A 26,677-nucleotide genomic window follows, 5' to 3' on the forward strand; every position below is an offset into this window, starting at 1 on the left:
AAATATATTTAATTATATATAAGTTTAACATTTAGTTATAAAAGTGTAAAACTACTTTGTTTGTTTATATATATATATATATATATATATATATATATATATACTGTTCTATTACATTAATAATATTATACATTTTTTTGGTAGTTTTGTTAATAAAAATATCTTAAAATATCAAACACATCAACATCTTTGAGTTGTTTAAAATAATGTTCTAAAAAGTGCTCTTAAGAGCCGATTAAGCGTGGAGCGTGGAGAAAAAGCTTCGCTTTGAAGCAAAGCGGGAAAAAAGCGGTCAAATCATAGTTTGACTGGATTAAGCGTAATTAAGCGAGCTTAAGCGTGATCAAGTGCGATTTTTTTATATTTTTTTAATTTTTTTAATTTTTTAATTTTGAAGGTATGTATGTGTTTTTAAATAATAAATTAGTTTTAGAATTTAGATGTTTATTTTTTAAATTTTAATTATGATTAAGCGTATCTGACAATGATTTGGTCAATATTTAACATTTTTTATATGGTCTAATTGCAAAAACAACTAAAGATTGTAATTTTGAGATTTTTATTATTTTATAAATATGAGAATAAATGCATTAGACTTAAATTTATCATATTTATGAATTATTTTATCTATTTATTGGTTTGAGATAATTAAAATTGCACTAAAAATCAAAAACGCTTTTTTACGCTTAAGCCCGTATTAATCCCGCTTAAGCCTGAAAATCTTGGAGCTTGCCATCCACGCTTCGGACCGCTTCGCGCTTTTTAAAATCTTGGTTTAAAATAAGTTTATCCAAACATTTTAATAACATATTTTTAATATAAGACCTAACATCTTATAAGCTCTTAAAACATTTTTTCTAAGAGCTTATAAGCTATTTTAATAAGTTTAGCCAAAAAGCTTCTAAAGAAATTAATAATTAATAGTGTAACTTGTGGTGGTTTGGCCGATTAAATTTGGATAAAGTCCATCTTTGGGGCTGATTCAAGCCCAATCGGTGGTCCATGAAACTTCAAACCCAAGTTAGGGTCCATTCAAATTCAAACCCATAATTCATCATGAGATTCCAGAAATAGCCGTGTCATTTCATTTTTTTCAAGGTACGTTATCATTTTCTATATATGTTCTAATAACTTTTTCATTTTTGTAAGTACATATTTTGAGGTGATCGCCAACTTGAGTGTTGAAAGATTTTCATCGGACATCCTCCGGTACCTCTAACATCATTTCGTTGCGTAGGTGACTACTCAAATTTTATCGAATTGGACGCGTGAGGAGCTGTTGATCTCCTAAAATCACCCTGATACAGTGGTCACACGAAGACTCTTATTTAGGGTCACAAACTTTCGTAAAACATCACAAATATTATATGTTTTGTATGTATATGATATATTATTTATTTTTCAAAAATTTGATAACCATAGTTCAGAACAGTTGGTTAGAGACGATGAAAAAACACGTTGTTTTTTTTTTTTTTTTTTTTTTTTTTTTTTTTTTTTTTTTGTTTTTAACGGAACACTGGCCTTTAATCATAGCATTTTTTAACTATTCAAATTACAATTCTACTCTTCGATTTTAAAAAATTAATTTAGTGTAACCATGCCATGACTGCTACTTGTAAACTGTAATCACTAAAAAATAAATAAAAACAAAAAAAAAAAAAAGAAAAGGAAAAAGAAAAAGAAAAAGAAAAAGCGAGAAGAAAACACAAAGCCACGCCACTCCGAGTTCTTCCAAATTCAAGTCAAACTTCCTTTTCGCCATCTGGGTCTGGAACAAAATGGCATCCAAGAATCAGTTTTTGATTTTACCGTCAAGGTTTGTTGTTTTAATGCTCTCTTCAGCTTCTACAATCCCCAATTTCAAGGGACTTTTTAATTGAAAATCTTCCATTCTTGAATCGTCTTTGATTGCATCGAACTTTAAACTCAACCAATCACGGCTTTGCAAAAATGTCGCATCAGTTCCTGGAATCCGTGTGATGTAAAGTTTGAATTTTTGCTGGAAATCGGTGGAATTTCAATCTTGCCGCCGAGTTTTCTGTTTATATTGATATCTGTATGCGTTATTTTCAACAGGATGCTCAGGGAAATGATGTGGATCTTAGCTGCTACAGAGGGAAAATTATGCTGATTGTTAACGTTGCCTCAAAATGGTTGCATTTTTTTTTACTACTTTAGTCATATTTTGTTTTGTGGCTTCTGCTGTTCATTTTTGTTCGTAATTCACTTAGCTGAAGTCTTTCCAAGTTTACCATTTGACTCAGATTAGACGAATTAGGATTTAGGGATGTCTGCAATCACTAAAAAAAATGTGAAAATCATTTTTGCGAGAATGTGAAAATCATTTTTGCGAGATTCTTAAACCTATATTATGTATTAGTTCATGCTTAACTTAATTGAAATTCAAAAGTTAGTAATGTGGTGATTATGATTCTCTAAAAGTGATTTTAATAAGAAGTTGATTGTTAAAATTACTCTAATCACTTATTTATCAAACAATACCCAACTTTGATTTTTAGATTTTTACATTTGTTTTCAAACACTACTTTTTTATAATCTATAAATTAAGGATAATGCTAGAGGTACAATGAATATATCGTACAACGATATTTACAACAATTATGTCGTTATATTTTGTTATTATCTCGTGAGATTTTGATATGATATCGTGAGATTTGATAAATTAAAATTTTGTATTGAATTTTTTGTGGTGTAAAAATTGTTGTACAAATTTGGTTGTACATGTAGCATTGCTCATAAATTAATCACTTTTACAAAAAAACAATCTATTGCAAACACTCCCTAAATATAGAATCCTCACCGGTATATTTTCCAATGATTCACCGCAGTGGGATGACAAATTCTAATTATACCGAGCTAAATCAACTGTACGAGAAGTATAAGGATCATGGTACGTTTCTGGGAAATTGACTCTGCTTGTTATCTTGACAGAATTGTTGTTTTCGAGCATAGTGTTTGATTGCCTTAATCTGTTTGGCCGTACGTGGTGGTATATTTGGGAGAAGAGTGTACAAGGTTTTCTTTTGCAATGGCAAATTTAAGTTTGGTGGTTGTTATGAATAGGTTTGGAAATCCTGGCTTTTCCATGCAATCAATTCGGCGAAGAAGAGCCAGGAAGCAATGATCAGATCCTGGAGTTCGTCTGCACTCGATTCAAGTCTGACTTCCCCATCTTTGATAAGGTCAACCGAATCTCATTTGCCAAGGCATAAACGGGCATCTAAATTTTGACTGCTCAAACCAGCTGAAGCTAAATAAGCTTTTTTGAGATATTCCTTAGTTTTTGACAATATTTTGTGTCATTCTTGTCACTGAACTTTGAATTCCTACATTAGATTGAAGTGAATGGCGATAAGGCCGCTCCATTGTACAAGTTCTTGAAGTTGGGAAAGTGGGGATTCTTTGGAGACGACATCCAATGGAATTTCGCTAAGTTCTTGATCGACAAGAATGGTCAGGCTGTTGATCGCTACTATCCCACAACATCACCTCTTACAATCGAGGTATGGAAAATTCACACTCAAGTATTACACACTGTGTTGTTCATACTGTCGCTGTAATGACAGATTCTCATCTCGATTTATATAATTCATCGAAATCTTGATACAGAGAGATGTCAAGAAGCTATTGGGGATCAAATAGCCGATGAGATACGTTCGCTCCTCAAAAGTGTCTAGTACCAAATGTGGAAAAGTATTGACTAATTTGTTTGTATTTGCGACCGGGAAAATGAAAATAGTGGGAAGTGTTGTGTTGCAGAGGATATTAACTCATTCCGGAATGGATTTCCTCAGATTGTGGCATATATATTCGTATGTAAAGCTCTTCTATAGAATCCAATCAATCGTGTCGTATCAATGGCCAATAAGTTTATTTTATGAGACGAATCTCTTATTTGATCTGTTTCATGTAAAACTATTAATTTTTATATCAAATTTATTATTTTTTATAAATAAATATGACCTGATTGACCGTTTCATCCGTCTTGAAAAAAAAACTACACCACACCATCGAATATAATAAGTTTTCGAGACCTCAAGTCGTTAAAAAAATAAAATATATGAAAATGACAACATTACATCTTCTTCTTGTTTCTGCACAACCAAAATTTCGATAAAACTAAATTGTTAGAAAATGAGGGGAAAATTGCAGAAAGTGTCGAAATGTATTTTTATCAATAAATTTTAGTAATAAAAACAAGCAAACTAATGGAACATGGAATAACGAAAATCGAATCAGGTCATCTCTACTTGACCATTTGTATAATTCACTAGAAAATAAAAGAAAAAGAAAAAGGCCATAACAAAACAAAAGGCCACTCCACTCATCCCGAGTTCTTCCAAATTCAAGTCAAACTTCCGTTTGCGCATCTGGGTCTCGAATAAAATGGCAACCCAAGAGTCAATTTTTGATTTTACCGTCAAGGCATGATGTTTTAATGTTCTTTTCAGCTTCTACAATCCCCAATTTCATGGGACTTTTTTTAATTGAACTGTGTTACATTCTGGAATCATCTTCGATTGAATTGAACTTTAAACTCAACCAATTAAGGCCTTGCACAAATGTCGTATCAGTTGCTGGAATCTGTATGATGTAAAGTTAGAATTTTTTGCTGAAATCGATGGAATTTTAATCTAGCTGAGTTAAACAATCAGCTGGATATATAGACCCAATGTGAAGAGGGGGTTGTATAATGTTTATGAGTTAATATTATTTGATGTTAGTTTTCTGTTTATATTGATCTCTGCATACGTTCTTTTCAACAGGATGCTCAGGGAAATGATGTGGATCTTAGCTGCTACAAAGGGAAAATTATACTGATTGTTAACGTCGCCTCAAAATGGTATATTTTGTGGCTTCTGCTATTCATTTTTCCCCGTATTTCACTTAGCTAAATTCTTTTAAGTTCAACCGTTTGACTCGTGAGATTAGACGAAGTAGGATATATGGTATGAGCTTTATCCCAAATACATGAAGTATAAAGTTCTCACCAGAATATGTGAAAATACATTGTTGTTTACTCAGATTCGAGTTATTTTCCTTACTTCTATTGATTTTATTTTCCAATTATTTGCCGCAGTGGGTTGACAAATTCTAATTATACTGAGTTAAATCAGCTGTACGAGAAGTATAAGGATCATGGTACGTTTCTCGGAAAGTGGCTCTAGTTGTTATCTTGCCAGGATTGTTGTTTTCGAGTATAGTGTTTCATTTGCAATGGCGAATTTAACTTTGGTGGTTGTTACGAATAGGTTTGGAAATTCTGGCTTTTCCATGCAATCAATTCGGCGAACAAGAGCCAGGAAGCAATGATCAGATACTGGAGTTCGTCTGCACTCGATTCAAGTCTGAATTCCCCATCTTTGAGAAGGTAAATCAAAACTCATTTGCGAGCATATAAATGAGCATCTAAATTTTGACTGCTCGGAGGAAGTTGAGCCATGGTAATAGGTATACCAACTGAAGCTAAATAAGCTTGAGATATTCCTTAGTTTTTTACAGTATTTTTCGTCATTCTTGTTACTAAACCTTGAATTCCTACATTAGATTGAAGTCAATGGCGATAATGCCACTCCATTGTACAAGTTCTTGAAGTTGGGGAAGTGGGGAATCTTTGGAGACAACATACAATGGAATTTCACTAAGTTCTTGATTGACAAGAACGGGCAGCCTGTTGATCGATACTACCCCACAACGTCACCTCTTACGATCGAGGTATATAAAATTCACGCTCAAGTATTACACAATGTGTTTCTAGTGTTGCTGTAATGAAAGATTTTAATCCTGATTTATATCACTCCTCGAAATCATGACGCAGAGAGATATCACGAAGCTATTGGGAATCAAATAGCCGGTGAGATATGTTCCGCTCCTCAGAAGTGTTTAGTACCAAGCGTGGAAAAGTTTGGCTAAATTGTTTGTATTTGCGACTGGAAAACAGCTGAAAATGGTATGTATTGCAGAGGATAACAACTCATTTCTGAATGGATTTCTTTATGTTGTTGCATATATATTCGTGTGTGAAGTTATTCTAGAGAATCCAATCAAATCGTGTCATATTACTTTCATGAACTACTATCACTAAATATTACTTTTTATGTTAAAAATATTACTTTTATTGTAAATATAGACTAATTTACCCATCACATAGATATAGATCCGTGAGATCATCTCACAAAAACCATACTCCAACCAATATAACAAGTTTTCGAAACCTCAACACCATTCAAACGGAGTAAAAAATTCCACCAACTTTACCAAGAAACCCAGTTTCATTCAAAGACACTCGACCTAAATATATAAAAATGACAACATTGCATCTTCTTTTTGCTTCAGAACCAAAATTTCTCTCCAATCCTGAAAACCTATAGACGAAACTTTTTACTACAACAATTGTTAGCACCTCATCATCAAAGGCCGCAAATTCCAAGTCGCGATTCAATTATAAACAACACTGCCATGCACTTATTCTGGATTGTGAGATCATCCACGAGTTAGATCAAATTCGGGCTTGAAATTTATAATGCCAGCCCTGGAACTTGTTTCAGAAACATTAGGATGAGTAGGAGCAGGACTAACTGGGGTTGATGACATATCAGCAGATTGAAGTAGCAAGTATTGTTCATCTTTGGAGTTGGACTCGGAGTTGTTCTTTGCTTTTGTGCCGGTACCATCATATACAAAACTGCATGCAACCACCTATGGACACATTTTTGGGTCACGAAAATATACCACATCATGTAAAAATAGGATTTGATATTTTTGGCCATAATGTTTTTATAATATCAGATCCTTTTCCAAAATATGCTCTGGTTTCAAATATGATCAAATGTATACCTGCACGGGGTTTGCAGCAACAAGCCTACCGCCTATTGCACCACCAATTATATGGCCATCAGGACTACAAACGGAAATGCTTATGCCACCGGTTCGATTACAAGGACCACCACTTTCAGCAAGCAGGTAAGAACCAGATAAGCACAGTATCTCGAAACGACCCTGAAGGAAATAAAGTAGCCATCAGTAACGGTAATGAAGCGTAAGAGTTATGAGCATAGAGAACGGCAAAAAGGATCTAACATGCACATAATTGATTAAAGCCAAAGATCCTATCTAGTGGACATGTTTTATGTAACCGAGTCACTTCATCGGTTTAAAAATCTGAAAATACATTGCTAAATGGGGAAATACAGAGGGTATCTATAATCATTCAATTACAAAACCAGATTTCTAAGCTTGAAATACAACTTATTTTCACCTCATATGTTATGGCGCCAGCAGAGGTTGTAGGTTGGCGTAAGGTTACAGCAGAAACTGATCCATTAGCCGACAAAATGCATAAAGCTCTAGGTTTTTGTTGAGCAAATGCCAATATTTTTGCTGCAATATCCTGCAAGGAATCGAATGAATACATCTCTCTCTGCCATAATATGGCGGACAACAAAATCGTCCTTAAAGCAAACATTATTTGTGATGGCATTGGCGCATTTTCGAAATAAGGCAAAGCAGAGGATTAATTTAACATCCACAAAGTATGATATGCCTAGTAAATCAAGCACGAGGTTAAAAGAATCACATAATAAGTATAATCGAGCCACAATGGATACTATTCTTGAAGATAGAGGCAGACCATACCTCTCCAGCTTCAACATGTAAGACATGTGGTGCAAAAGCTAATCCTGCTGAACTGTTCATCCATTCACCTGGTGGAAATAAACTTTTATGAAAAAAAATTGCATTCTCCGGTTAACAAACTCGGTGCCCGTGATTTCATTTTCCAGTTTCTTGTTCAAAAACTGCCTGAAATCTTGCATTAAGTTCACAGCTAGAGGTTTCCAGTCAACTTAATTACAAGGATGGATCAAGGATTTCTTAGGGGACAAACTAATCGAAGGGATATCCTATTTAGCGCAGTATCAATATTCAATACTACAAATGCTGAAAGATATATCAAATACATGGGAATAAATAAATCACTTGCATTACGTTAAGTCGAACGAAAACTAACCAAGAGGAGCCAGTTTCTGCTTCCATCCAGTCCCGGGCGGCCGCCCTCTGCGAGGTTGTTCGGCAGGTGCAGCTCCCTCGGAAGAAGACACGGAGACCGACAATCGGGGCACAGCTAAAGACACCTTAGGCCCATCGGGTGCATATTTTCTAGGCCTACCCCTCTTCTTCTTCTTCATCGTTTCACCATCGGCGCCGCCGCCCCGTGACGCACTCGACGCCGAAGCCATGTTCATCCCATGAGAATAACTGTGTGATATATTCTCAACATGAAAACCACTGATTCCTACATCGTGATGCACTGAAATGCTGGGATTCGATGACAGAGTTTTGAAAACAGATGCAGGGTGCATTTCACTGGTCGATTTTAAGGGCAACCTGGAAGCAGAGACATGGATATTTTGGCAGGGTCCTGAACCCGACGATCCGCCAGCAATTACACCTCTGTGGAGGTAAAACGAGGCTGAACCTTGCAATGCCATCCCTTCTCTCCCTTCCATTCCATGCATTTACTTGGTAAAAATAAATCACGGTTAAAGCACTCTTCTTTTTTCTTGGCCGACTCCAAAATCAGAACGAAACCACCAAATAAAGAACAAACATAGAACCCACCACTCAGAATCACAGCGTGACAGACAATAGAAAGCTTGTATTTTTCGTACAAGAGTTGGACAAAACTTCAAGAAAGAAATCAAATTCTCAACAAGAAAACGTGATGATCAATGGAAACTCAAAAAGGTCGAATCTTGCCACTAATTGAAGCACAAGAGACACACATCAAAGCCTGTGTATTCTGAAAATGTAGAAAATCCAGGCTACCAAACCCACAATTCTCCAGCTTAAACAATACATTACTTCAACTTAAAACTCATTTACAAAGGGAAATCAAACTCTAGATTCGGAATGTGGTGGAGTGACAAAGAAAAAGGAGAGGTCGGGGAAAGAGGAAGACAAAAAGTTGATGAAATAGCAAAAGAAATGGAGCTTTTAGAATTAAAGATAAGGGGACGAGACCTTTGAATTTGAATAGCAATAATTTCAGCATCGGAACAGTAGGTTTTGTTGTTGGATTAGCAAGGACTCTGAATCTGAATCTGACTCTGAAGACATTGAAATGAAAGGTGACAGTGCAGTTGATAACATCGACGTATCGACATGTCTTTGTCACAAGCAGCAAAAAATTCAGTGTATATTGGCTCTTTCTTAAATTAAAACGGACCGGGGTTCTTTTTTGTTTTTTTACGAACCGGATTCTTCACTACCACTGTGCTTCATACTGACTTCAGGGCACTTTGAACGGCCCGAATCATCATGGCATGTCAAATTATTTGATTTGCAAAAAATCTGTGTCGTCCATACCCCTCCGGACACTACCCAGATGGGGTAGCATTGATCGATACTCTTTTTCTTTTCTTTTTTGTACATATGGCAAAAGTAAAAAAGCAGCTCCGGTATTTTAATTTTTTTTTAGAAAAAAAGATTTAAGAATAAGGGTTTGATCAGGACCGGTGATTTGGAAGGAAGAGAGAAGGGAGGTATGGGAACTTTTAAAAAATTGTTATTTGGGAAAAGAAAGAAAAAATTTGTGAAAGATTTAGAATAAAAATTTCCTTCTAGGTGGAAATGAAAGGAAAACTAATTTTTTTTTTTTACTTCCTCCTCTTTAAAAAAAAAATTATGCTGGATTTGCGCTTGTGTGCTTGGTGCGACTCTGGTCAAGAAGTTGTCCACTAACACATTGTTCTCTGACGAGATGGATCATTTTTCTTGCAAATTTACTGATTTCATGAAAGACTAAGAACCAACTTAAAATATCTCGATCTTTGATTGAGTCAGAGTATCGTTCGATGGCTACGTTCATATGTAAACCGAAATGGTTGAAAGAGCTCCTATAGTCCTATTGGCCCTCTATGTAGAGCATCTGACTTCTATAGTTGTAGTATAACCGAAATAAAATAATGCTGCTGCTTCTTCTTCAAGGGAAAAAAGGGCCCAAACATTCAATGTTTGTTGGTGGTGGGGTTTGAATTTGTAATGAATGTGGTGAGAAGATGGCACACTTTTTTACAGTCAAAAAGGTCCTTCCTTGTGTACAATGAACCTTGAAAGACACGGTAGACTGAGGGGTCTCTGAACTTGCCTCCTTGTACTTACTTTTTGACCAAGTCAAACCAAACACGTGACATTTGTGGAAGATGAGACTTTAACAATATAAGTGTAGTATGAGTAGGTTATATTTAATGATCCAATTTTAATTTCAAAATATGATATATGTTTTCATGGATCTCACCCATATAAATCAATTTTGAACTATTAAATCATATATTATGATACTACCATTATGTTAACATGAATTCAACCGTGTCAACATTTTTCGAATTTACTGCACTGATCCTTGAAAAGTTTAAACAACATAAAATTTTTAAGAAATATTAATATATTAGTACATCATTCATTTTTTAAAAAAAAAAACATGTAGCATATTTCATCGCATGTTATAAACATTCAATCACATTTACCCCATTTACCCAATTTGATAGGAGTTTTATGCTCAAATTTTGAAAATATGAAATCTAATATGTTATTAATTTTACGTAAAATATTTGTTGCTTTTATGATTTTTTATAAGAGGTGTAGATACAATTACACTGAAAAAATAATTATTATGTTATACAATAGTTTTGGTATTATCTTTCCAAACAGGGGGAAAATAAACAAATTGGCATGATATTTTTTATATTAATATTTTTGAGTATCAAATTCAAGTTTCGAGGTCATTCTTGCCATGTTACATTGACTTGATAAGATCGATTGCACACAAATTAGAATTCATGTCATTCTTTTGTTTAACATTTTATGACCATCTTATTTATTACATGATTAAGTCACGCCCTCTTCATTTTTTGGTTCAACTATCTAATTTATGGGATTTATTGTTTTATTTGATTTTGATATAAATTGGGCCTAAAATGTTGTGGTATTATGATAAGTCCGGGAAGATAATTATGGCTTTAAATAGAGTGGTGTGCCTCTCCATCAGTCCAATTATTTTAAAGAAGTTACAATTTTACTGAAAGAAATTATTCAATGAAACCCATAAAGAAGTTTATGCCACCAAAATAGCCAATTACACAAATCATAATTAGTTAACTACAATATCATTTCCGGCCAAAACAATGTATGAGCTCGGATATAACTCTGAGTTAACAATGTTATATTCGTAGAGGACCGCGAATCATTCACTCTAGATGATTCTACTTTCTGCATCTTGCCCTTGACTCCGGTTAACAAAATCCAAGTAACCCTGCCCCAGTTGAAAACATTGTTTTACACAATATATGACCAATATCCTAAGTGTACGCATAAAAGCTAGCTCTAAAAGCATTTCACATAACTGCATCAAGAAATGGATCTAATTCTAGCTGTTGTATGGAACCAAATATTGCTAATAATCGATCAATGAAAGGTGGTCAGCTATGAAAAGTTTTCATTTGCTAGTCCTTTGAACTTGTTAAGTAGTTCAAGAAAATATATTCAGCGACTTTGGTTACAAGAAGTTAGCACTGGTACCTGAAGGATTCCAACAGCAGCAAATTTGTCCACAATTGTCTTACATTGCACAGGATGCAAATTCAAAGGCTTCAAGAGGAAATCAACGCTCTAGTTACATACAGAAATTTGAGTTGATCGGTAACTTCATGTCGTGAAAATTATCTTTCACAAGTAGTTAACAGAAGCACAAGCTCAACATTTAAAGATACGCAAAACCACATATGGTAGCGTAAGGAGCAAAAGGACATTACTTTGAAGCTTATAAGCTCTTTAAAACAATTTAAAGAAACTTGATGGCATATAAGATGCATCAGAGTGTATATAGAATTTGCCAGAATAAATATATCTTCCAAAATGTGAATATAAGCTTTAAAGTTCAAGGTAACTCTTTTTGAGAAGCAAACCTCTTACTTTTTAACAAGTCAATAAACTGGACTCTACGATAAAAAAAATCTTATAATTTACTAGAGTTTATCTTATCCGAAAAAATCGAGACATTTTTTTTATTTAAGACAAATACTTTATAATCTCTGTAACATGTATCGCATATTCGCATTTACCACTTCATTGTCCAAAAACTTGCTGAAGAAAAACTTGAAACAAAAACTTCAAGTTTAAAAGATATAATAAGCCAAGAATGTCAAGTAAAATTTATAGAAACCACAAAAGTAAAACTCGTGATGCAATTTTGGATACTAGTTGCATGGAGATACCGGCTAAGCAAAACCAAACTTGCGCAATTTTTTAAAGAACGTTAAAGCATTCACCTCATCAATGAAACATGAAAATAAAAGTATGACAAAAAAATTGAAACAAAAAGATTTCACCTTCGATGTGAAGCACTCATCCCAAAAGGTATAATTCAAATCTTCGAATTTCCCTGTTTTTGTAAGGTCATCAATGAACAGCTTCACGTGGACCGCCTGTGAAAGGAAGTCACCATGAAAAGTTTGTGATAAAAACAAACGAATGATACAAATAAATGTGAGATGCATGTGATGGTTGGCAACTTGGCATACATTTTGGCTGTTCTTTTGCCTATCGAAAGGATAACCAAAAACGAAGCTTGAGAGTGAAAACTCAGAGATCTGCATGCAAATTTAAAATCATCAGTGGCAATGATAAATTTAATTAACTACAATAACCTGCATCACAATGTTTGGAAATACCTCCATTAATGCAATGGAAGTTACTATTGTGTAAAATGTTATTTTAATATAAACTTGAAAATTGAATACCAGCAAATGCAATAACCAATTGCATAACATCGGAGCATTCAAAGCAAAAAGACACAACTGCATACGTACGGGAAAAAATGTTATCAAAGACATGTTCAAATGAATGCCTGAAATGGTGGCAGCTATTGCCATTTACTTCCTAAAGTTATGAAGATTCAACATTTAGGTTCAAAATTTTCGTTAAAAGAAAACTCGAGGTTATAAAGACAAAAGAAACATTCAAAATTTTCCAAATTAGAATTCAAAGCCTTTAACAGGATAAAAAGAGGAAACCGACAGATCACAACTAAAATTTAACATCCAGATATAATACTCCAAGTATTCTCTAAACATATTATGTTTAACAACGAGCAGCAAGGCAGAAAATTTATAATACAAACAGCAAGTATACTCACCAGACCAGACTTTGGAAATCAGTTGCCATCAAGTCGATGTTTGTTTTTTTGCGAATCAAGACACTGCCACATTATTCAAATTGATTCATCAGTAAACAAACCCCCTGTTGATCATTAACTGTAAAGAACCTACACAAGACTTGCATGACAACAAATAAAAAAAGTAAATTATTCACAAATGTCATGAATGAAGAAATACAACCACATGACCTCAGGGGTGCTGCAATTTTGTTATTAGCATCAGAAAGAGCTAGTCCCACGTACTTATCACCCACATCCAAGCCAAGCAAGCGCCTTTTCTTTAGCCCGTTTGATTTGGACAATTCTTGGAACAGTTTCATTGGCTTCAAGTACTTCATCTGTGTCACTCGTCGCAACCCACAAAATTTATGAATAGCATTGTAAAAAGTGAACGGAATTATTTTCACAAATTTAGACAAATATACTTTCAGTGAATCATTTTATCAAACATCTTAGGTACATTGTACAATCTTAAAAAAAATCAGAAGGACCGCAACAATACGAGGTGCTCGTGATAGAGAAATCGACTTTTTTTAAAAGAAGAACGATAAAGCAACGAACGAAGCGCGATGACCGACTGTGAGCACAGAGAGATGAATGAATGAATGAAGAGACGAGAACGATGAACTGTGCAATTTAGGACTGGATCGTGGATGGTAGTGGGCTGAAGGGCGGTGGGCTTTTTAGGTTTGAATTTTGTAAGCCCACAAGCCCACGAGTCATTCTTACTAAATCTATTTTAAAAAAAATTAATTTATTGTAAATCGGTTAACCGAATTTTTTAAATAAAAAACCGAAATCGAACCGATTTAATCGGTTTGATCGAATTTTTTGAAAATTAAAACCGAACTTTCGAAAAACCAAATTACCGAATTAGATCGGTTCGATGGTTAATTCGATTTAACCGAATTAATGCTCACCCCTACTGGAGAGTGTGAAACACATCCGATTTTATTGATAATATACTATAAAATATAGTATGATATATCATATATCAATATCATAATATACTATAAAATATAGTATAATATAATCTTAAGTATTTAGATATAATTTTTAATAAAAAAAAAATATGTAAAAATTGATGATATCCGTGAATGAACGTAAAACATGCACGGGACACCAACGATATAATAGTAAACATGTCATTTAAAATGCTTCCAAACATAGTTTAAACCTTTTACATATGAAAGCCATTGACTATTAAAATGATATATTTTTTGGGTTTCGGAAAAAAAATTATATAAAATATTTAATATAAGCTGGTAAATTTTTGATTCGTTTGGAAAAAATTTCAATGTTTTTAGAATGTTCAATATATTTGATGGAAGCTCAAACAAATACTAATTATAAATAATCTCACTTCTGTTATAAATTATAATAAAAATAGAGATATGAGTGGAGAGAATTCATATGAGTCAATACTCAGGTGCAAATTTCATTGAACTCAACCACCCATATTTATAGGAAAAGATTACAAGATACAAATCTGTACAAATATTATCTTTATATATTTATCTTGATCACGTATCGTTAATAAGATAATCATCTATAATAATAATATGTTTATAACACTCCCCCTTAGATGATTATTTGCACAAGCAATCGATTCTTCAAAATCTCCATTTGGCAAGTTGTATGTCTGAGAACTTCATCGAGACTCAAGTGTTGCCTCATTAAAACCTTGACAGTAAAACACCGTGGAAAAAATATGAACGAAGAAAAAAGAGTACAACAACATATATTTTCTTTGCATATCTTTCCGACGATGGATGCCCCTCGTTAAAACTTTATCAGAAAAAACCCAGTGGGACAAAATCCTAATGAAGGAAAAAGAGTACGACATCTCTGGATACTTGTTAATTGCCTCATTAAAAACCTTGTTATGAAAAAACACGTGGGAAAAATCATAGACAAGGAAAAAAAAGTACAACTTTAATTGCTCCCCCTCTTGCAAGCATCACTTTCAATTATTAATTCTTAATATTTCAATTTTATGCACTACTTTATCAAAAATTGATTCAGATGCTGATTTTGTCATATATATGGTACTCCAAGACCAAATATATTTTCTTCTTCTTCAAGTTGACAAAAACAATATTTTGAGCATCGAATCCTTCGATGATGTTTCTATATGTATCACCATCAAATCAATGCATCCACGATAAGTGCAAATATTTTTTCATAATCCGCTTGAAATACTTTGAGAAACTTTGCTAATATTTGCTCATATTGACACATATCATTGTTATTGAAAGTTCAACAAGTTATAGTTCAAAATAATCATCATTTTGCGTAATAGCAAAACACACGAATGATTATATCATTTCGATCTCAAATAATTTGTAAAATCTCATATTTTAATATACTTGTTATTCTTCAGAAATAATATAATCCAAATTGGATTTATTGAAATAATTGGTCGTTCACGCTTCTAGTGTCCTTTTTCATTTACTTGCAAGTAATATAAAATATGTTCTTGCAGGACGTAGATTTATTTCATAACGACCAGCCTCCATTGATCTTTTCACATTGAGATATTCACTCATTTTCTTTAAAATGAGTTCTTCGTCACTAAAAACGATTTAAATTATTCAACTTGAACATAAATGAAGCTAAACAATCTTATACACAAGATCAAATAATGTATTTGAGATTTAAACTTTGAACATCATTTTCACTTTATATTTTATTGGGATCGATCTCAAATATTCTTGTAGCTTCCATTAACTCCCCTCAATGTTGAAAACATTGTTTTAAAAGAATAACGAATGAGAATTTCGCGTTATAAAATCTCATTTTTCAAAATAATTGATCATAAGATCTAATTTATTTCCAACATATTTATAATCTCTTCAAGAGATTTATTGTAGTGCATTTTTCGCACAAACATTAACTTTCAGTACATGAACATTTGACATAATATTTATAATATATCTTTCATATATCCCCAAATATGACGCATTTATTCTCATGGTTTAATAGTTGATTGGAGGCAAAATAAATCAACTAAACCAACGTATTTATAATCATAAAATTGATATGCATATCCTCTTTTTGATCAAGCTTGTCTTGATTACATATTCTGGAAATTTTCTCAATACGTATTTTCGCAAACATCGTGTTGCGCTTTGTGGGCCCACATTATTTATTCATTCCAGATAATATGGAGATTTTCTACCAATTTGAGCTAATGATAGTGATATCAAATTTGATAAGCCAATAAAAATTCATAAAATCTTTTGGATCTTTGATTCAAAAACATCAATATTTATCGATCCATAAACTTTTGGCTTGTTCATTAACAACTTTGTGCACTATCAATAGTTTTTCAACTATTTATATAATTTGAATGCTCAATTCAATCCATTATGCCAAACTCTGAAAGTATTTGTATCATTGATACTTTTGAAGCTCTTTAGCTCTTTTAGAAATATTGATTTGTAATATACTATTTAAACCAAATCAATATCTACTAGATTCAAAAATACATATACGTCACTATTGTGTATCACTATTTTATAATATCAAGCACATCAATTTTTTTCATCGTTAATCAAGCGATCTTATAGATATTTCAAACATTCAATCAACATACGATGAAACATATGATTTGGATAGACATCAATGGTCTTCACAAAATTTTATATCTTAGTTGATAGATATCAATAAATCTTTTTACGTACTTCAGGTACGACAGTGATACGAGATACCGATGTACGTTTAGTACAATACTTGATTATGACGTATATCTCAATATTTGCATCCTAAAATGTTTTATCACAACAATACCTAATTTGAAATATGAATGTATTATTTTCAAAGAAAATAGTAAAGTTGCTAAAAATCAAGTAAAACATGAAATTTAAAAAATGATGATTACACATTACCATAAATGCGAAGCAGAAGCATGAAATTAAGCGACCCAATAATAATAATAATGGGGAAGATGTCGGTGGGAAATGGAGAAATTAACAAGAATAAGCATTTAATAAACCCTACACGCTCGAAAATAGATCTGCATTAATCTCAACTTCAACCCAAGTACACAACACATTTGTGTGCATCTATATGTGTCTATTCTGTATATCCATGTTTATGTTCCTCCGCCTATACGTATACCCTTCATTTCAGACTCCTTTTTAAGCCCAAATCAAGCCTTCATATACCGCTTTATATATTTCTAGATACACATATAGACGGCGTTAACAGTTCACTTTGTGCTTTGACCAAATCAGGTTCAGCTTCAGCCAAGTAACCTCTTTTAAGGTGCTTTTCTATTCTTGATTGATATGTAACAAATTTTGGGATGTGGGTTTTTGGAATTTTTTGTATTCCTGTATCATTGGTTTGATGTCTTTAATTTTTTGAATGGGATTTTTCTACTTTGCTTTGCGTTTTTTTTTTCAGGAAACAGGGTTTTTTTTGGACATCTGTTTCTGGGTTTGTTATGTTGATTTGGATTGACTGAGTATGTATGTTTGATGTGCGTTAGAAAAATAGCTGAGTTGGCAGAGCAAAAAAGAGGTCTTTTGGGATGTGTTAAAAGAAAGTTGTAAGCTTTTGATTTTTTTTTTTTTTTTGAAAAAAGGAATCGGCTCGGTGCTGTTCGGTTTTCCAGACGTATCTTTACTAAAAGTAGCTCTTTTTGTATCTGACCAGTGTCTGTTTTTCTCGGACTTGGGGACGTGGAATGTGATTGAATTGATGATTTGAGCTCTTGCTTTGTGTCTACGAACTTTTCATGCCAAGTCTTAGTGGAGAGAACCCAACCTAATAGACTAACGCGTTTCTCAAGCCAAAGTGTCTAGCTTTCATTGACCTATCAGTGTTTGATGCATATGCTTTAATCCAATCTGTGATGCACTTCCATTAGCTTGTTAGCACGCTTAATCCAATCTATAATGTAATGCGTTCATTGACTACATTATCGTTAGTCACCGATAGTCGTTTTTTTAGGCCCTCTCCTCTCACTGTGTCGAATCTTAATGAGAGCACTTTGGTCATAAATCCCCATAGAAGATCCGAAATCTTGATGACCACTTGACCAGCCTTCTAGTTGGGTTAGCCCCTCAAACTCATTAACGACTCCTAATTCCATAGTGGAGCCTGGGGCCAAACGTGGGATATGTAATAAAAGTAAATGCAAATGACAAGGTTTTGTCTTATACTTTTAAGCTTCTTTGCTACCCATATTTATAAGATGCCAATGTAATATAATCTTCTGAGATTCTTTGATCAGCTGCAAGTTACTGAATGGTAATAGCAGTGCTTGTTGGTCGGCACACACATGCCAGTTATAAAATTACAATTTCGGTGATATGCGATGGGTGAATGGTTTATCCTGATGCTGCACAATTTGTTCTGAAACCACTCATTGTTGCATATGAGCATGCTCTGGCATGTGGCTTCTCAAATCAACTATCCTTACTGCAAGTTTTATCATGGGACTAGTAAAAGATTCTTTTAGAGTATCCTCTGACTCTCGAGGATTTTTGTTTCACTTGGTGTGTACATTGTTTTGAATTTGAACAGAGTTATTATGTGTTGATACTTCAGGATAATAATATAGAAGTATAACTTCAATATATAACCTTTTTCTGAATTCAGATTGATGGCCTTTAAGCCATAAACTGTGGCTTTTGGAATTTTCGAAGTTTGAAGTTTTAATTCTGGTAGCTTCAAATAGTGGTTGGATTGGGATGGGCTGCCACTGTTCAAAGATCACCTCATGTTGTTTTATCTGGGATTATGATGGATCAGTTCAGGAAGCCAAGAATGCTGGTTTGTAGAAGAAAAAGTTTTTCATCTTATGTTGTCAAAAAGTCGAATTTGACTGCTTACGTTTGTTGCAGAAAATGAAGATAAAGGTGAAATTAGTGGCTTGCCTGCATTTCGTGAATACTCAATCGAACAACTCAGGATAGCAACATCTGGATTTGCAGTCGCGAACATAGTTTCAGAACATGGGGAGAAAGCTCCAAATGTGGTTTATAAGGGGAAATTGGAGAATCAGAGGCGGATAGCTGTCAAACGCTTTAATAGGTCTGCTTGGCCTGATTCCCGGCAGTTCCTGGTTAGCAGGCACTACGTGCATCTTTACCTTTTTGTTTATTGAGAAATTATTTCTGTACAATGATGTTGCGAGCTGTTATTTCTCTTTACTGTTCAAATTGTGGGGTTGTGAGATGTATATTTTGATTCTTTCATAATTTTTTCAATAAATATCTTACTGTTACTTGTATCTGATTTAAAAATATGTAGCTGGAAAAAATGTCACATTTTTTGATACTTTTTAGCTTTCTAACTATGGTGTATATGTTCTTTGACTCATCGTGTGATTGGAACTTCAGGAAGAAGCAAGAGCTGTTGGTCAACTCCGAAATAATAGAATGGCCAATTTACTTGGCTGCTGTGCTGAAGGTGACGAGAGACTGCTTGTTGCTGAATTTATGCCCAACGAAACTCTTGCCAAACATCTGTTCCACTGTGAGTGCATTTAGTTTGATAATTATGTTGCTATTAGTCATACATCGTGCGATCACTAGTTATTATGAAAACTGCTCATTATTATGGCAAACTGTTGTTTTCGAATGGTATCTACTCTGCTCAGTTGAGATTTCCTTTCGCGTGGCAGGTGCTGTTCTAAATATAAATGACATGCTTTTTCTCCCTTTCTCTATTTATACAAAGTGTTTCCTTTCGAATAAATAATAATACTCGCATTATCCACTTTCTCGTTTATTTAAATTACAAACTTTCACTTGTCTGCGGACAATTTTCTTTTCCATTATAATCTAATTGACCGATGCTGACCGTGTTGTAGACTGTCTACTTGTACTAATCTAGACCTCCAAAAGTTCAAAACGTGTTATTGGGAACCTCGCTTAGACTTCAATGTATGCCTTGTTTTCATTTTCACTAAGCTTCTTTTCTATGTGAATTCAGGGGAAGCACAACCTATGAAATGGGCAATGCGGCTACGGGTTGCTTTATATCTTGCTCAAGCATTAGAATATTGCACGAGTAAAGGACGGGCTCTTTATCACGATCTTAACGCCTACAGAATAGTCTTTGATGACGTTAGTCTGAAGTTTTTTCATCTCAGTTATCTGTTATTCATTATTTCCCATAAATTCAAATTCTAACAAGTATACTGGTAATTCTGTACTTCTCATTGTGTACTTTGTATGCTACAGGATGGCAATCCCAGACTGTCATGCTTCGGTTTAATGAAGAACAGTAGAGATGGAAAAAGTTACAGTACAAATTTGGCATTTACTCCTCCAGAGTACCTAAGAACTGGTATCATATCTACTTTAGAAAGAAATATCTTAATCCAAACTGCATGATATAGGATTACCACAGGATGCTCCTCTTATATCTGTGCATATCTTTTGGTTTACAGTACATAATTTATTTGAGTCGTGTTTCCTGGTCTCTTAAGCGTAAGAACCTCGGGTAAAGCGGATATTATTTTTGTTTTGTCGATGTTGCAGCCAAAAAAATTAATGTGATTTTAATCAGCTATAACTATCTTGGACTTGTGCGATTCAACGCAACACCAATTTACTGACAGAACACCTGTTGCCCATTAAGGAATATTACCCCCTTTTGTTGATTTCTCATCCACACAATCAGAGGTACAGGCGAAATTTTACATATTTCATTGGCTGACAACATATCTGTGCTACCAATTTTCTTGCTTATTGGGAAAAACAAATGAATCTGCTGATGATCATTTAGTGTGATGTGCTCGGAAATGTCTGATTGCATCATTAGTTGGTGATTTTGAAACATCCAGTTTTCTCTTAAAACATGTGTTTAGTGCTTAAAGTATTCTTTGATATTCCTTTGGCAATTGAACTACTTACTTTTCTGTGCTATATTTGGCCCCTTAGTTGCTGATTTTTAAGCAGGAATTGTGCTTAGTATAACTTATGTCCTTCCCCTTGATTCACCCTTGATTGGGAACCAAGAGACTGGCTGAAACTAAGTCTTTTTAGCTCATTTATATAGATAATTACATCAATTCAAACTAGTTAAATCTGTACTGTTCAAATTAACCTTATGTTGTACGAATTGTCTCCTGTTCTGCCTTTGAGATGCTTGGTATCATCATGCTGTTAACTCTGCCAGTGTTCAATTAATGCACCATAAGCTCTTGTATTTTGAGATTGTTGATTGATTTATATCGGCTCGCTGAATTTTTAGGAAGAGTTACTCCGGAGAGTGTAACATATAGCTTTGGTACACTTTTGCTTGATCTCCTCAGTGGTAAACATATTCCACCAAGCCATGTAAGTCATGTTATTCTCTGTTTTTCTTAATTTTACATGATACATTTTATTGGTAATGCCTAAACCCAAAGGTAACTGCTTATGAAAAAATATGCTAGTTGTCAGTTAACCTGAAAGAAATGTCTTGATATTTTATGCTGCAATGTTTTGTCTGATATCTTGCCGCCCATGGATTGGAAGGCCTTTTTTTGTATGTTGGCCTACCACTTAATGGGCCGCTGCTGTTCTTTTTAATTTCCTTCCTAGCTGTAATAATTCTCTATCTCATGACTTTGCTAACGCTTTTATAATGTCACTTTTTCAAATTTTTACCACCCAAAATATTAGGGTCTAGGGGCATCCCCTCAAATACTCACATCCATTCACACGATTGTTCCTGTGTACATGGGACTATTTTATCCCATTGGCCATATATTGGCAGCATTTATTATTTTCTTGTTGAGTTTGGAGTCCAAGAAGTAGTGATTATAAGAGTATCTGTTTATTTTGTTTCTTCTGTTCTGTGCATTTTCTTTTGCGAAGTCTCTGCCTGTGAATGGAGACAGTTTATCTGATAGATATTGTCTCAAGTTGTCTGCGAATCTGAATTTACTCCAATTTCTGCTTCAATGTTCGCCTTCTGACTAGGCTTGCAATCAGTTCTACTCTCATTTCATTCATGCGTTGTCAGGCCCTTGATTTGATAAAAGACCGAAATATCCAAATGTTAACTGATTCGTGCTTGGAAGGGGAGCTATCCAACGATGATGGAACCGAGTTGGTTCGTTTAGCATCAAGATGTTTACAGTATGAACCCCGCGAGAGGCCTTCTCCTAAATCACTAGTTACTGCACTAGTTCCTCTTCAAAAGGATACAGAGGTTAGATCTTCTATAAATGTGCAAATGCAATTTGTGTGACGAAAAATCCAGCATTAGGTTGACCACTAATAGCATGCCCCCTGTTTATTTTGCCATATTATTTTGTTTGCGCCACTTGTACAATGCTCGTAGATGTTTGAGTATAGGATAAAAGTGAACTTAGCCCCCTATTGTTGGAAGAATTAACTTCTTTTTTTGGATTAATGATTGCAATCAGTGTTTGCCCAGCATGTGATGATTTCTTGAAAAATGTGATTGATATTGGTTTTTTTGCCTGGTTGAGTTCTTTTTTACTGTTGATGTTATGGCACGTGAGCATGATTTTATCAACATCATATAAGACATAAAATGTCTTAATGGTGTAGATTATTTTGAAAATTTTAAAATCTTATCTATTGAATTTATAAGAAAATTGTAGTTTTATGGAGCGGTGAAAAATTAAATTAAAAGTAATAATTATTTTGGTAGATGTGTAAGGGAAAATAATATGTTTTGAGGGAGGAAAAATGTAACCTTAGGCTCCATTTTCAGAATTCCAACTTGGCCACACAATGTTGAGAAGTGTGTGATACGAAAGAATTGCATTTGTCATATGAACGTATTTTAAGGGGACGGCACTGAGTAATCCTTTTGCAGGTTCCTTCTCATATATTGATGGGTATCCCTCATGGTGACGCGGCTATGCCTTTGTCGGCCCTTGGCGAAGCATGCTTAAGAATGGATTTGACAGCCATACACGAGATACTGGAAAAACTCGGGTACAAAGACGATGAAGGGGCAGCAACTGAGGTATGGTTCTCGCTAATCTTACCATAAAGTTCTTTTCCCTCATCTATTTTGCTGACAAATTATATGATTCTCTCTCTTTATGCAGCTTTCATTCCAGATGTGGACAAATCAAATGCAGGACACTTTAAACTCAAAGAAAAAAGGTGACATGGCTTTCCGTCAAAAAGATTTCCGAGCTGCAATCGAATGTTACACACAGGTTAGAACTCTGACCATCCTTCCCATATGGCCCTATGTCCGCAGAAAAATATGAGGAAGAAAAAATCATAGTACACGTTTTCTTGATTATCTACAGTTTCCCCTGACAGAAAAATGCGCCTCTATCATGTTTTTTTTTTGGGCAGTTTATCGATGTTGGAACCATGGTATCGCCTACTGTGTTTGCTCGTCGTAGCCTCTCTCATGTTATGAGTGATATGCCAGAGGAGGCCCTCGATGATGCGGTGCAGGCACAAGTTATATCTCCTGTTTGGCATATAGCTTCATATTTACAAGCTTCCGCTCTTTTTGCATTAGGAAGGGAGAATGAGGCACAGATTGCACTTAAAGAAGGTTCAATTCTTGAAGAAAAACGGACCACGCCGTCCTGAACAATCCACGGGATTTCTTCTATTCATGTCAAAACGATTAAAGACTCTTCAACTCGAAAAACAACAGATACACGTACTTTTTGTTACCATTCCTGGCTAACTTTTTCTGATTATTTTGGTTTTGAGGGTTTATTTCTCCAAGTGCAGAATATCTGGACTAAACTTTTCCAAGAACACATTACAGTTCAGAGCCATTGAAAGGGATAACATGTTGGTTGATGGAGAGCTGGTTTATTTTTATTTTTATTTTTATTTTTATTTTTATTTTAAAAAAATTGAGTTCTTGAAGAGATATGCTGTACTTTGATTGTGTACAGTGCTACGTGGTTTGTTTTTTTGGTGGGATTTTTGTGGAGATTATTTATCGGTGTCAGAAATTGGTTGTATTTGGTGTAGTATGAGAAATGATTTCTTGTTGTTGATGGTATTGGATTGTATTGAGGTCATTGAAGAATCATTTATTGTATTGATCAACATGCCGATTTGCAATTTTAATTCGAAAAAATTCTCTAAATCGCAACAATTGGTTGACTCATCTTTACCATATCAATTAACCACCACATACAAGTTTTGAGAAGAATCTGAAGCGTAGCAATAAATTGTTCTGATATGAACTTAAAAAAAGAGATGATTTTATGCTACATGGGGGAAAACATTTTTGATTTATTTTTGCATTAGATGATCGGCTATACACTCAGAGTGTTTCTTCATGACAACTTCGATACATGTAATCAACGGTCACGTGAATCTAATTCATAGTTATTATAGCTAATTAAATCACCAAATCAATTGTATATATTGTTTCCTGCTGGGAATGTTACAAGTCTCGAACACTGTAAATGGAAGCAAGACGCCTGAAGTACATACAATACATCAATTCGACGTTCAATATTCATGGTTTGAAACAAAGCATAAATAGATGATTACAAGAAATCCTCGAAATTTACACACATTCATGAATGCACTGCTTAGTACGAACACATAAAAGAACAATCAATCTGCACAAATAAACAAAGCATAATTGGCACAACAACGGCAGCTCAACTCAATCAAACTCTGCTACTTTTGAAGGGTATGGCTCGGATGATGATTTGGTGGTAAACTGCAGCAAGCGCCGCGCCGATGAATGGTCCAACCCAAAAGATCCACTGGGATACAGGAATCAATAAAAATCGTATTAGTCCAACAAAATGACCAAGATTAGGTGGCGTTTGCAACCTCTACAAACAAGTGATTATGACTTCGTGTATTTCAAGTCGATTTTAACATATTGCTGGTCGGAGTAAAATATGTAGTTAAGCATGTTACATAAATCCTTACTTGGTCGTCCCATGCCAGGTCTCGGTTGAAGATGATGGCGGCTCCGAGGCTTCTAGCGGGGTTGATGCCGGTTCCAGTAATGGGGATGGTGGCTAAATGAACAAGAAACACTGCAAAACCGATGGGAAGTGGGGCTAGAAGCTGCAAAGAATGCAATGGTATCACTAACAAAAGCAATTTATGTACACGAAATACACATGCATGCATATATTCACAAACATAAAAATAAACATACATAAACAAAAGTTGGTCCTCAAATGTAAATAATTTAGACATGAAATAGTTTAGAGCAAGAAATATGACATGAATCAAGTGCATATATATTAAGAAAGTTAAGCTTACAGGAACATGTGAATCTCTGGCATTCCTCTTGGCATCAGTAGCAGAGAAAACAGTGTAAACGAGCACGAAAGTGCCTATGATCTCAGCACCGAGTCCATCGCCTTTAGTGTAGCCATGTTGAACAAAGTTGGCCCCGCCGTTGAATCTTTGGTAAGGTCCCACCATGAAACCCTTCACCACACCAGCACCACATGTGGCACCAAGGCACTGCATCACCATGTAGAACACAGCTCTCGTCAAGGAAAGCTTTCTTGCTAGGAACAAGCCCAATGTTACTGCTGGGTTTATGTGGCCACCTGTTCATGTTTTCCAAGAATTTAATTTAGGCAAAACAAGAAAAGAGTTTAAAGAAAGCATCTTGCAACATCAAAAAGACAGATTCCAATGCAATTAGATTAATGTCAGACCTGAAATACCAGCGGTACAGTAAACAAGCGCAAAAATCATGCCGCCGAAGGCCCAAGCAATGCCCTGGATACCCACAGATGCGCACTTGTTGTTGGCCCTGTTAACCCCCATCACTGTTAAAATCGAGATGTAGAGGAACAAGAAAGTGGCCACGAATTCCGCAATCCCAGCCCTGTAAAAAGACCAAGATTTCAGCTCTCCGGGTTCGAACAGAGGCGCTGGCGGTGGCTCCGAGTAATCTTTCAAGTCCGTTTGCGCCGCCGTGCCCAACGGCTGAGCTTCTGTGAATTTGTTGGCTCCGAGTCTAACATCCTCTTCCTTGTTCTCCGCCATGGATCCAGCAATCTAGCTTTCAGAGATAAAATTGCCAGTGCTAGCTAGCTTAACATGTATATATATTATTATTATGGTATATATATATATTATAATTTTAAATGTAATACATGAATGTCACATAATATAAAATCCAAATTAGTTTTGAGGAATATGCCCGGTATGGACATGCACAAACTTTATCCTGGATAATAAAAATAAATAATCAGTGGGGTTTAGTGAGTGTTGGGATAAGAGACAGAAGATGTAGTGGAGGATGCATGGATAAGATGGATGGTGACAAATACTCTACTCAATTTTTTTTTATGCTTTTTAGGTTTCTTGTTCTTATCTTCTTCTACATGCTGTCCCTTCTTTTCCTTTTCCTTTTTCTTTTTTGTCCATTTTCTTAATTTAAAGTTTTTGGAGTTTTATACTATCCAGATCACACTATGAACCAAATTTACAAATATTTGGATGTTTATGTGCCTTTGCATTTAAGATGAGACATATAGTAAATCAA

At 34.6% G+C, this 26,677-nt stretch overlaps 6 protein-coding genes across 10 annotated transcripts; 3 read left to right on the plus strand and 3 right to left on the minus strand.

Annotated features, from left to right (window-relative positions):
* Nucleotides 1-1,660: 1,660 nt before the first annotated feature.
* LOC140873708 (probable glutathione peroxidase 8) lies at nucleotides 1,661-3,824 on the plus strand (the record flags this gene model as incomplete). The annotated part of the gene is made up of 6 exons (XM_073276926.1): nucleotides 1,661-1,816; nucleotides 2,077-2,153; nucleotides 2,850-2,911; nucleotides 3,085-3,203; nucleotides 3,357-3,524; nucleotides 3,631-3,824. Coding segments are annotated over 6 exons (615 nt in total), but the record flags the coding sequence as incomplete, so codon positions are not given.
* Nucleotides 3,825-4,312: 488 nt separating this feature from the next.
* Nucleotides 4,313-6,060, plus strand: LOC140873640 (glutathione peroxidase 1-like). The gene is made up of 6 exons (XM_073276833.1): nucleotides 4,313-4,446; nucleotides 4,788-4,864; nucleotides 5,102-5,163; nucleotides 5,274-5,392; nucleotides 5,569-5,736; nucleotides 5,840-6,060. The coding sequence occupies exons 1-6, from the start codon at nucleotides 4,408-4,410 to the stop codon at nucleotides 5,870-5,872; spliced, it is 498 nt and encodes a 165-aa protein (XP_073132934.1). The 5' UTR covers nucleotides 4,313-4,407; the 3' UTR covers nucleotides 5,873-6,060.
* An 89-nt stretch (nucleotides 6,061-6,149) lies between these two features.
* Nucleotides 6,150-9,999, minus strand: LOC140873639 (AT-hook motif nuclear-localized protein 5-like). Its single transcript, XM_073276832.1, has 5 exons — nucleotides 8,030-9,999; nucleotides 7,657-7,724; nucleotides 7,280-7,411; nucleotides 6,859-7,020; nucleotides 6,150-6,720 (listed from the first exon to the last, which is right to left on the minus strand). Exons 1-5 carry the CDS (start codon nucleotides 8,535-8,537, stop codon nucleotides 6,505-6,507), a joined length of 1,086 nt encoding a protein of 361 aa, XP_073132933.1. The 5' UTR covers nucleotides 8,538-9,999; the 3' UTR covers nucleotides 6,150-6,504.
* Nucleotides 10,000-11,110: 1,111 nt separating this feature from the next.
* On the minus strand, nucleotides 11,111-13,868 carry LOC140873778 (uncharacterized). 2 transcript variants are annotated; one of them, XM_073277025.1, is made up of 6 exons: nucleotides 13,424-13,868; nucleotides 13,219-13,276; nucleotides 12,600-12,668; nucleotides 12,408-12,503; nucleotides 11,599-11,667; nucleotides 11,111-11,332 (listed from the first exon to the last, which is right to left on the minus strand). In XM_073277025.1, the coding sequence occupies exons 1-6, from the start codon at nucleotides 13,570-13,572 to the stop codon at nucleotides 11,273-11,275; spliced, it is 501 nt and encodes a 166-aa protein (XP_073133126.1). In that variant the 5' UTR covers nucleotides 13,573-13,868; the 3' UTR covers nucleotides 11,111-11,272. The 2 variants fall into 2 exon arrangements, with proteins under 2 accessions (XP_073133126.1, XP_073133125.1); XM_073277024.1 differs by having other exon boundaries at nucleotides 11,599-11,688.
* A 3,354-nt stretch (nucleotides 13,869-17,222) lies between these two features.
* On the plus strand, nucleotides 17,223-24,027 carry LOC140873608 (serine/threonine-protein kinase BSK7-like). 4 transcript variants are annotated; one of them, XR_012148086.1, is made up of 12 exons: nucleotides 17,223-17,503; nucleotides 18,845-19,018; nucleotides 19,090-19,310; nucleotides 19,588-19,723; nucleotides 20,183-20,316; nucleotides 20,434-20,539; nucleotides 21,449-21,534; nucleotides 22,205-22,393; nucleotides 23,030-23,182; nucleotides 23,268-23,381; nucleotides 23,527-23,845; nucleotides 23,920-24,027. XR_012148086.1 is itself a non-coding variant. In XM_073276790.1 (12 exons), the coding sequence occupies exons 3-12, from the start codon at nucleotides 18,937-18,939 to the stop codon at nucleotides 23,770-23,772; spliced, it is 1,467 nt and encodes a 488-aa protein (XP_073132891.1). In that variant the 5' UTR covers nucleotides 17,223-17,503; nucleotides 17,645-18,741; nucleotides 18,845-18,936; the 3' UTR covers nucleotides 23,773-24,027. The 4 variants fall into 4 exon arrangements, 3 of the variants coding, with proteins under 3 accessions (XP_073132891.1, XP_073132890.1, XP_073132892.1); XM_073276790.1 differs by adding an exon at nucleotides 17,645-18,741 and having other exon boundaries at nucleotides 23,527-24,027; XM_073276789.1 differs by having other exon boundaries at nucleotides 23,527-24,027.
* Nucleotides 24,028-24,544: 517 nt separating this feature from the next.
* LOC140873802 (probable aquaporin PIP-type pTOM75) lies at nucleotides 24,545-26,353 on the minus strand. Its single transcript, XM_073277059.1, has 4 exons — nucleotides 25,842-26,353; nucleotides 25,435-25,730; nucleotides 25,093-25,233; nucleotides 24,545-24,920 (listed from the first exon to the last, which is right to left on the minus strand). The coding sequence occupies exons 1-4, from the start codon at nucleotides 26,173-26,175 to the stop codon at nucleotides 24,822-24,824; spliced, it is 870 nt and encodes a 289-aa protein (XP_073133160.1). The 5' UTR covers nucleotides 26,176-26,353; the 3' UTR covers nucleotides 24,545-24,821.
* Between the last annotated feature and the right edge of the window lie 324 nt (nucleotides 26,354-26,677).

Source organism: Henckelia pumila, unplaced genomic scaffold (assembly GCF_033568475.1).
Source record: "Henckelia pumila isolate YLH828 unplaced genomic scaffold, ASM3356847v2 CTG_80:::fragment_1, whole genome shotgun sequence".
Taxonomy (NCBI): domain Eukaryota; kingdom Viridiplantae; phylum Streptophyta; class Magnoliopsida; order Lamiales; family Gesneriaceae; genus Henckelia; species Henckelia pumila.

Excerpts from the sequence above, each read along its gene's own strand:
- LOC140873640 (XM_073276833.1), top strand. The coding sequence starts at position 4,408 with ATGGCAACCCAAGAGTCAATTTTTGATTTTACCGTCAAG. Across the intron at positions 4,865-5,101 it reads GTTAACGTCGCCTCAAAATG|TGGGTTGACAAATTCTAATT; the intron begins GTATATTTTGTG and ends TATTTGCCGCAG. Across the intron at positions 5,393-5,568 it reads AATTCCCCATCTTTGAGAAG|ATTGAAGTCAATGGCGATAA; the intron begins GTAAATCAAAAC and ends TTCCTACATTAG.
- LOC140873608 (XM_073276790.1), top strand. The coding sequence starts at position 18,937 with ATGGGCTGCCACTGTTCAAAGATCACCTCATGTTGTTTTATCTGGGAT. Across the intron at positions 19,311-19,587 it reads CTGATTCCCGGCAGTTCCTG|GAAGAAGCAAGAGCTGTTGG; the intron begins GTTAGCAGGCAC and ends TTGGAACTTCAG. Across the intron at positions 23,382-23,526 it reads CAATCGAATGTTACACACAG|TTTATCGATGTTGGAACCAT; the intron begins GTTAGAACTCTG and ends TTTTTTGGGCAG.
- LOC140873802 (XM_073277059.1), bottom strand. The coding sequence starts at position 26,175 with ATGGCGGAGAACAAGGAAGAGGATGTTAGACTCGGAGCCAACAAATTC. Across the intron at positions 25,731-25,841 it reads CTGTACCGCTGGTATTTCAG|GTGGCCACATAAACCCAGCA; the intron begins GTCTGACATTAA and ends AAACATGAACAG. Across the intron at positions 24,921-25,092 it reads ACCTGGCATGGGACGACCAA|TGGATCTTTTGGGTTGGACC; the intron begins GTAAGGATTTAT and ends CCTGTATCCCAG.
- LOC140873778 (XM_073277024.1), bottom strand. The coding sequence starts at position 13,572 with ATGAAGTACTTGAAGCCAATGAAACTGTTCCAAGAATTGTCCAAATCA. Across the intron at positions 13,277-13,423 it reads AAAATTGCAGCACCCCTGAG|TGTCTTGATTCGCAAAAAAA; the intron begins GTCATGTGGTTG and ends ATAATGTGGCAG. Across the intron at positions 11,689-12,407 it reads ATGAGTGCTTCACATCGAAG|AGCGTTGATTTCCTCTTGAA; the intron begins GTGAAATCTTTT and ends GTATGTAACTAG.
- LOC140873639 (XM_073276832.1), bottom strand. The coding sequence starts at position 8,537 with ATGCATGGAATGGAAGGGAGAGAAGGGATGGCATTGCAAGGTTCAGCC. Across the intron at positions 7,021-7,279 it reads CTGGCGCCATAACATATGAG|GGTCGTTTCGAGATACTGTG; the intron begins GTGAAAATAAGT and ends TATTTCCTTCAG. Across the intron at positions 6,721-6,858 it reads TTGCTGCAAACCCCGTGCAG|GTGGTTGCATGCAGTTTTGT; the intron begins GTATACATTTGA and ends ATGTGTCCATAG.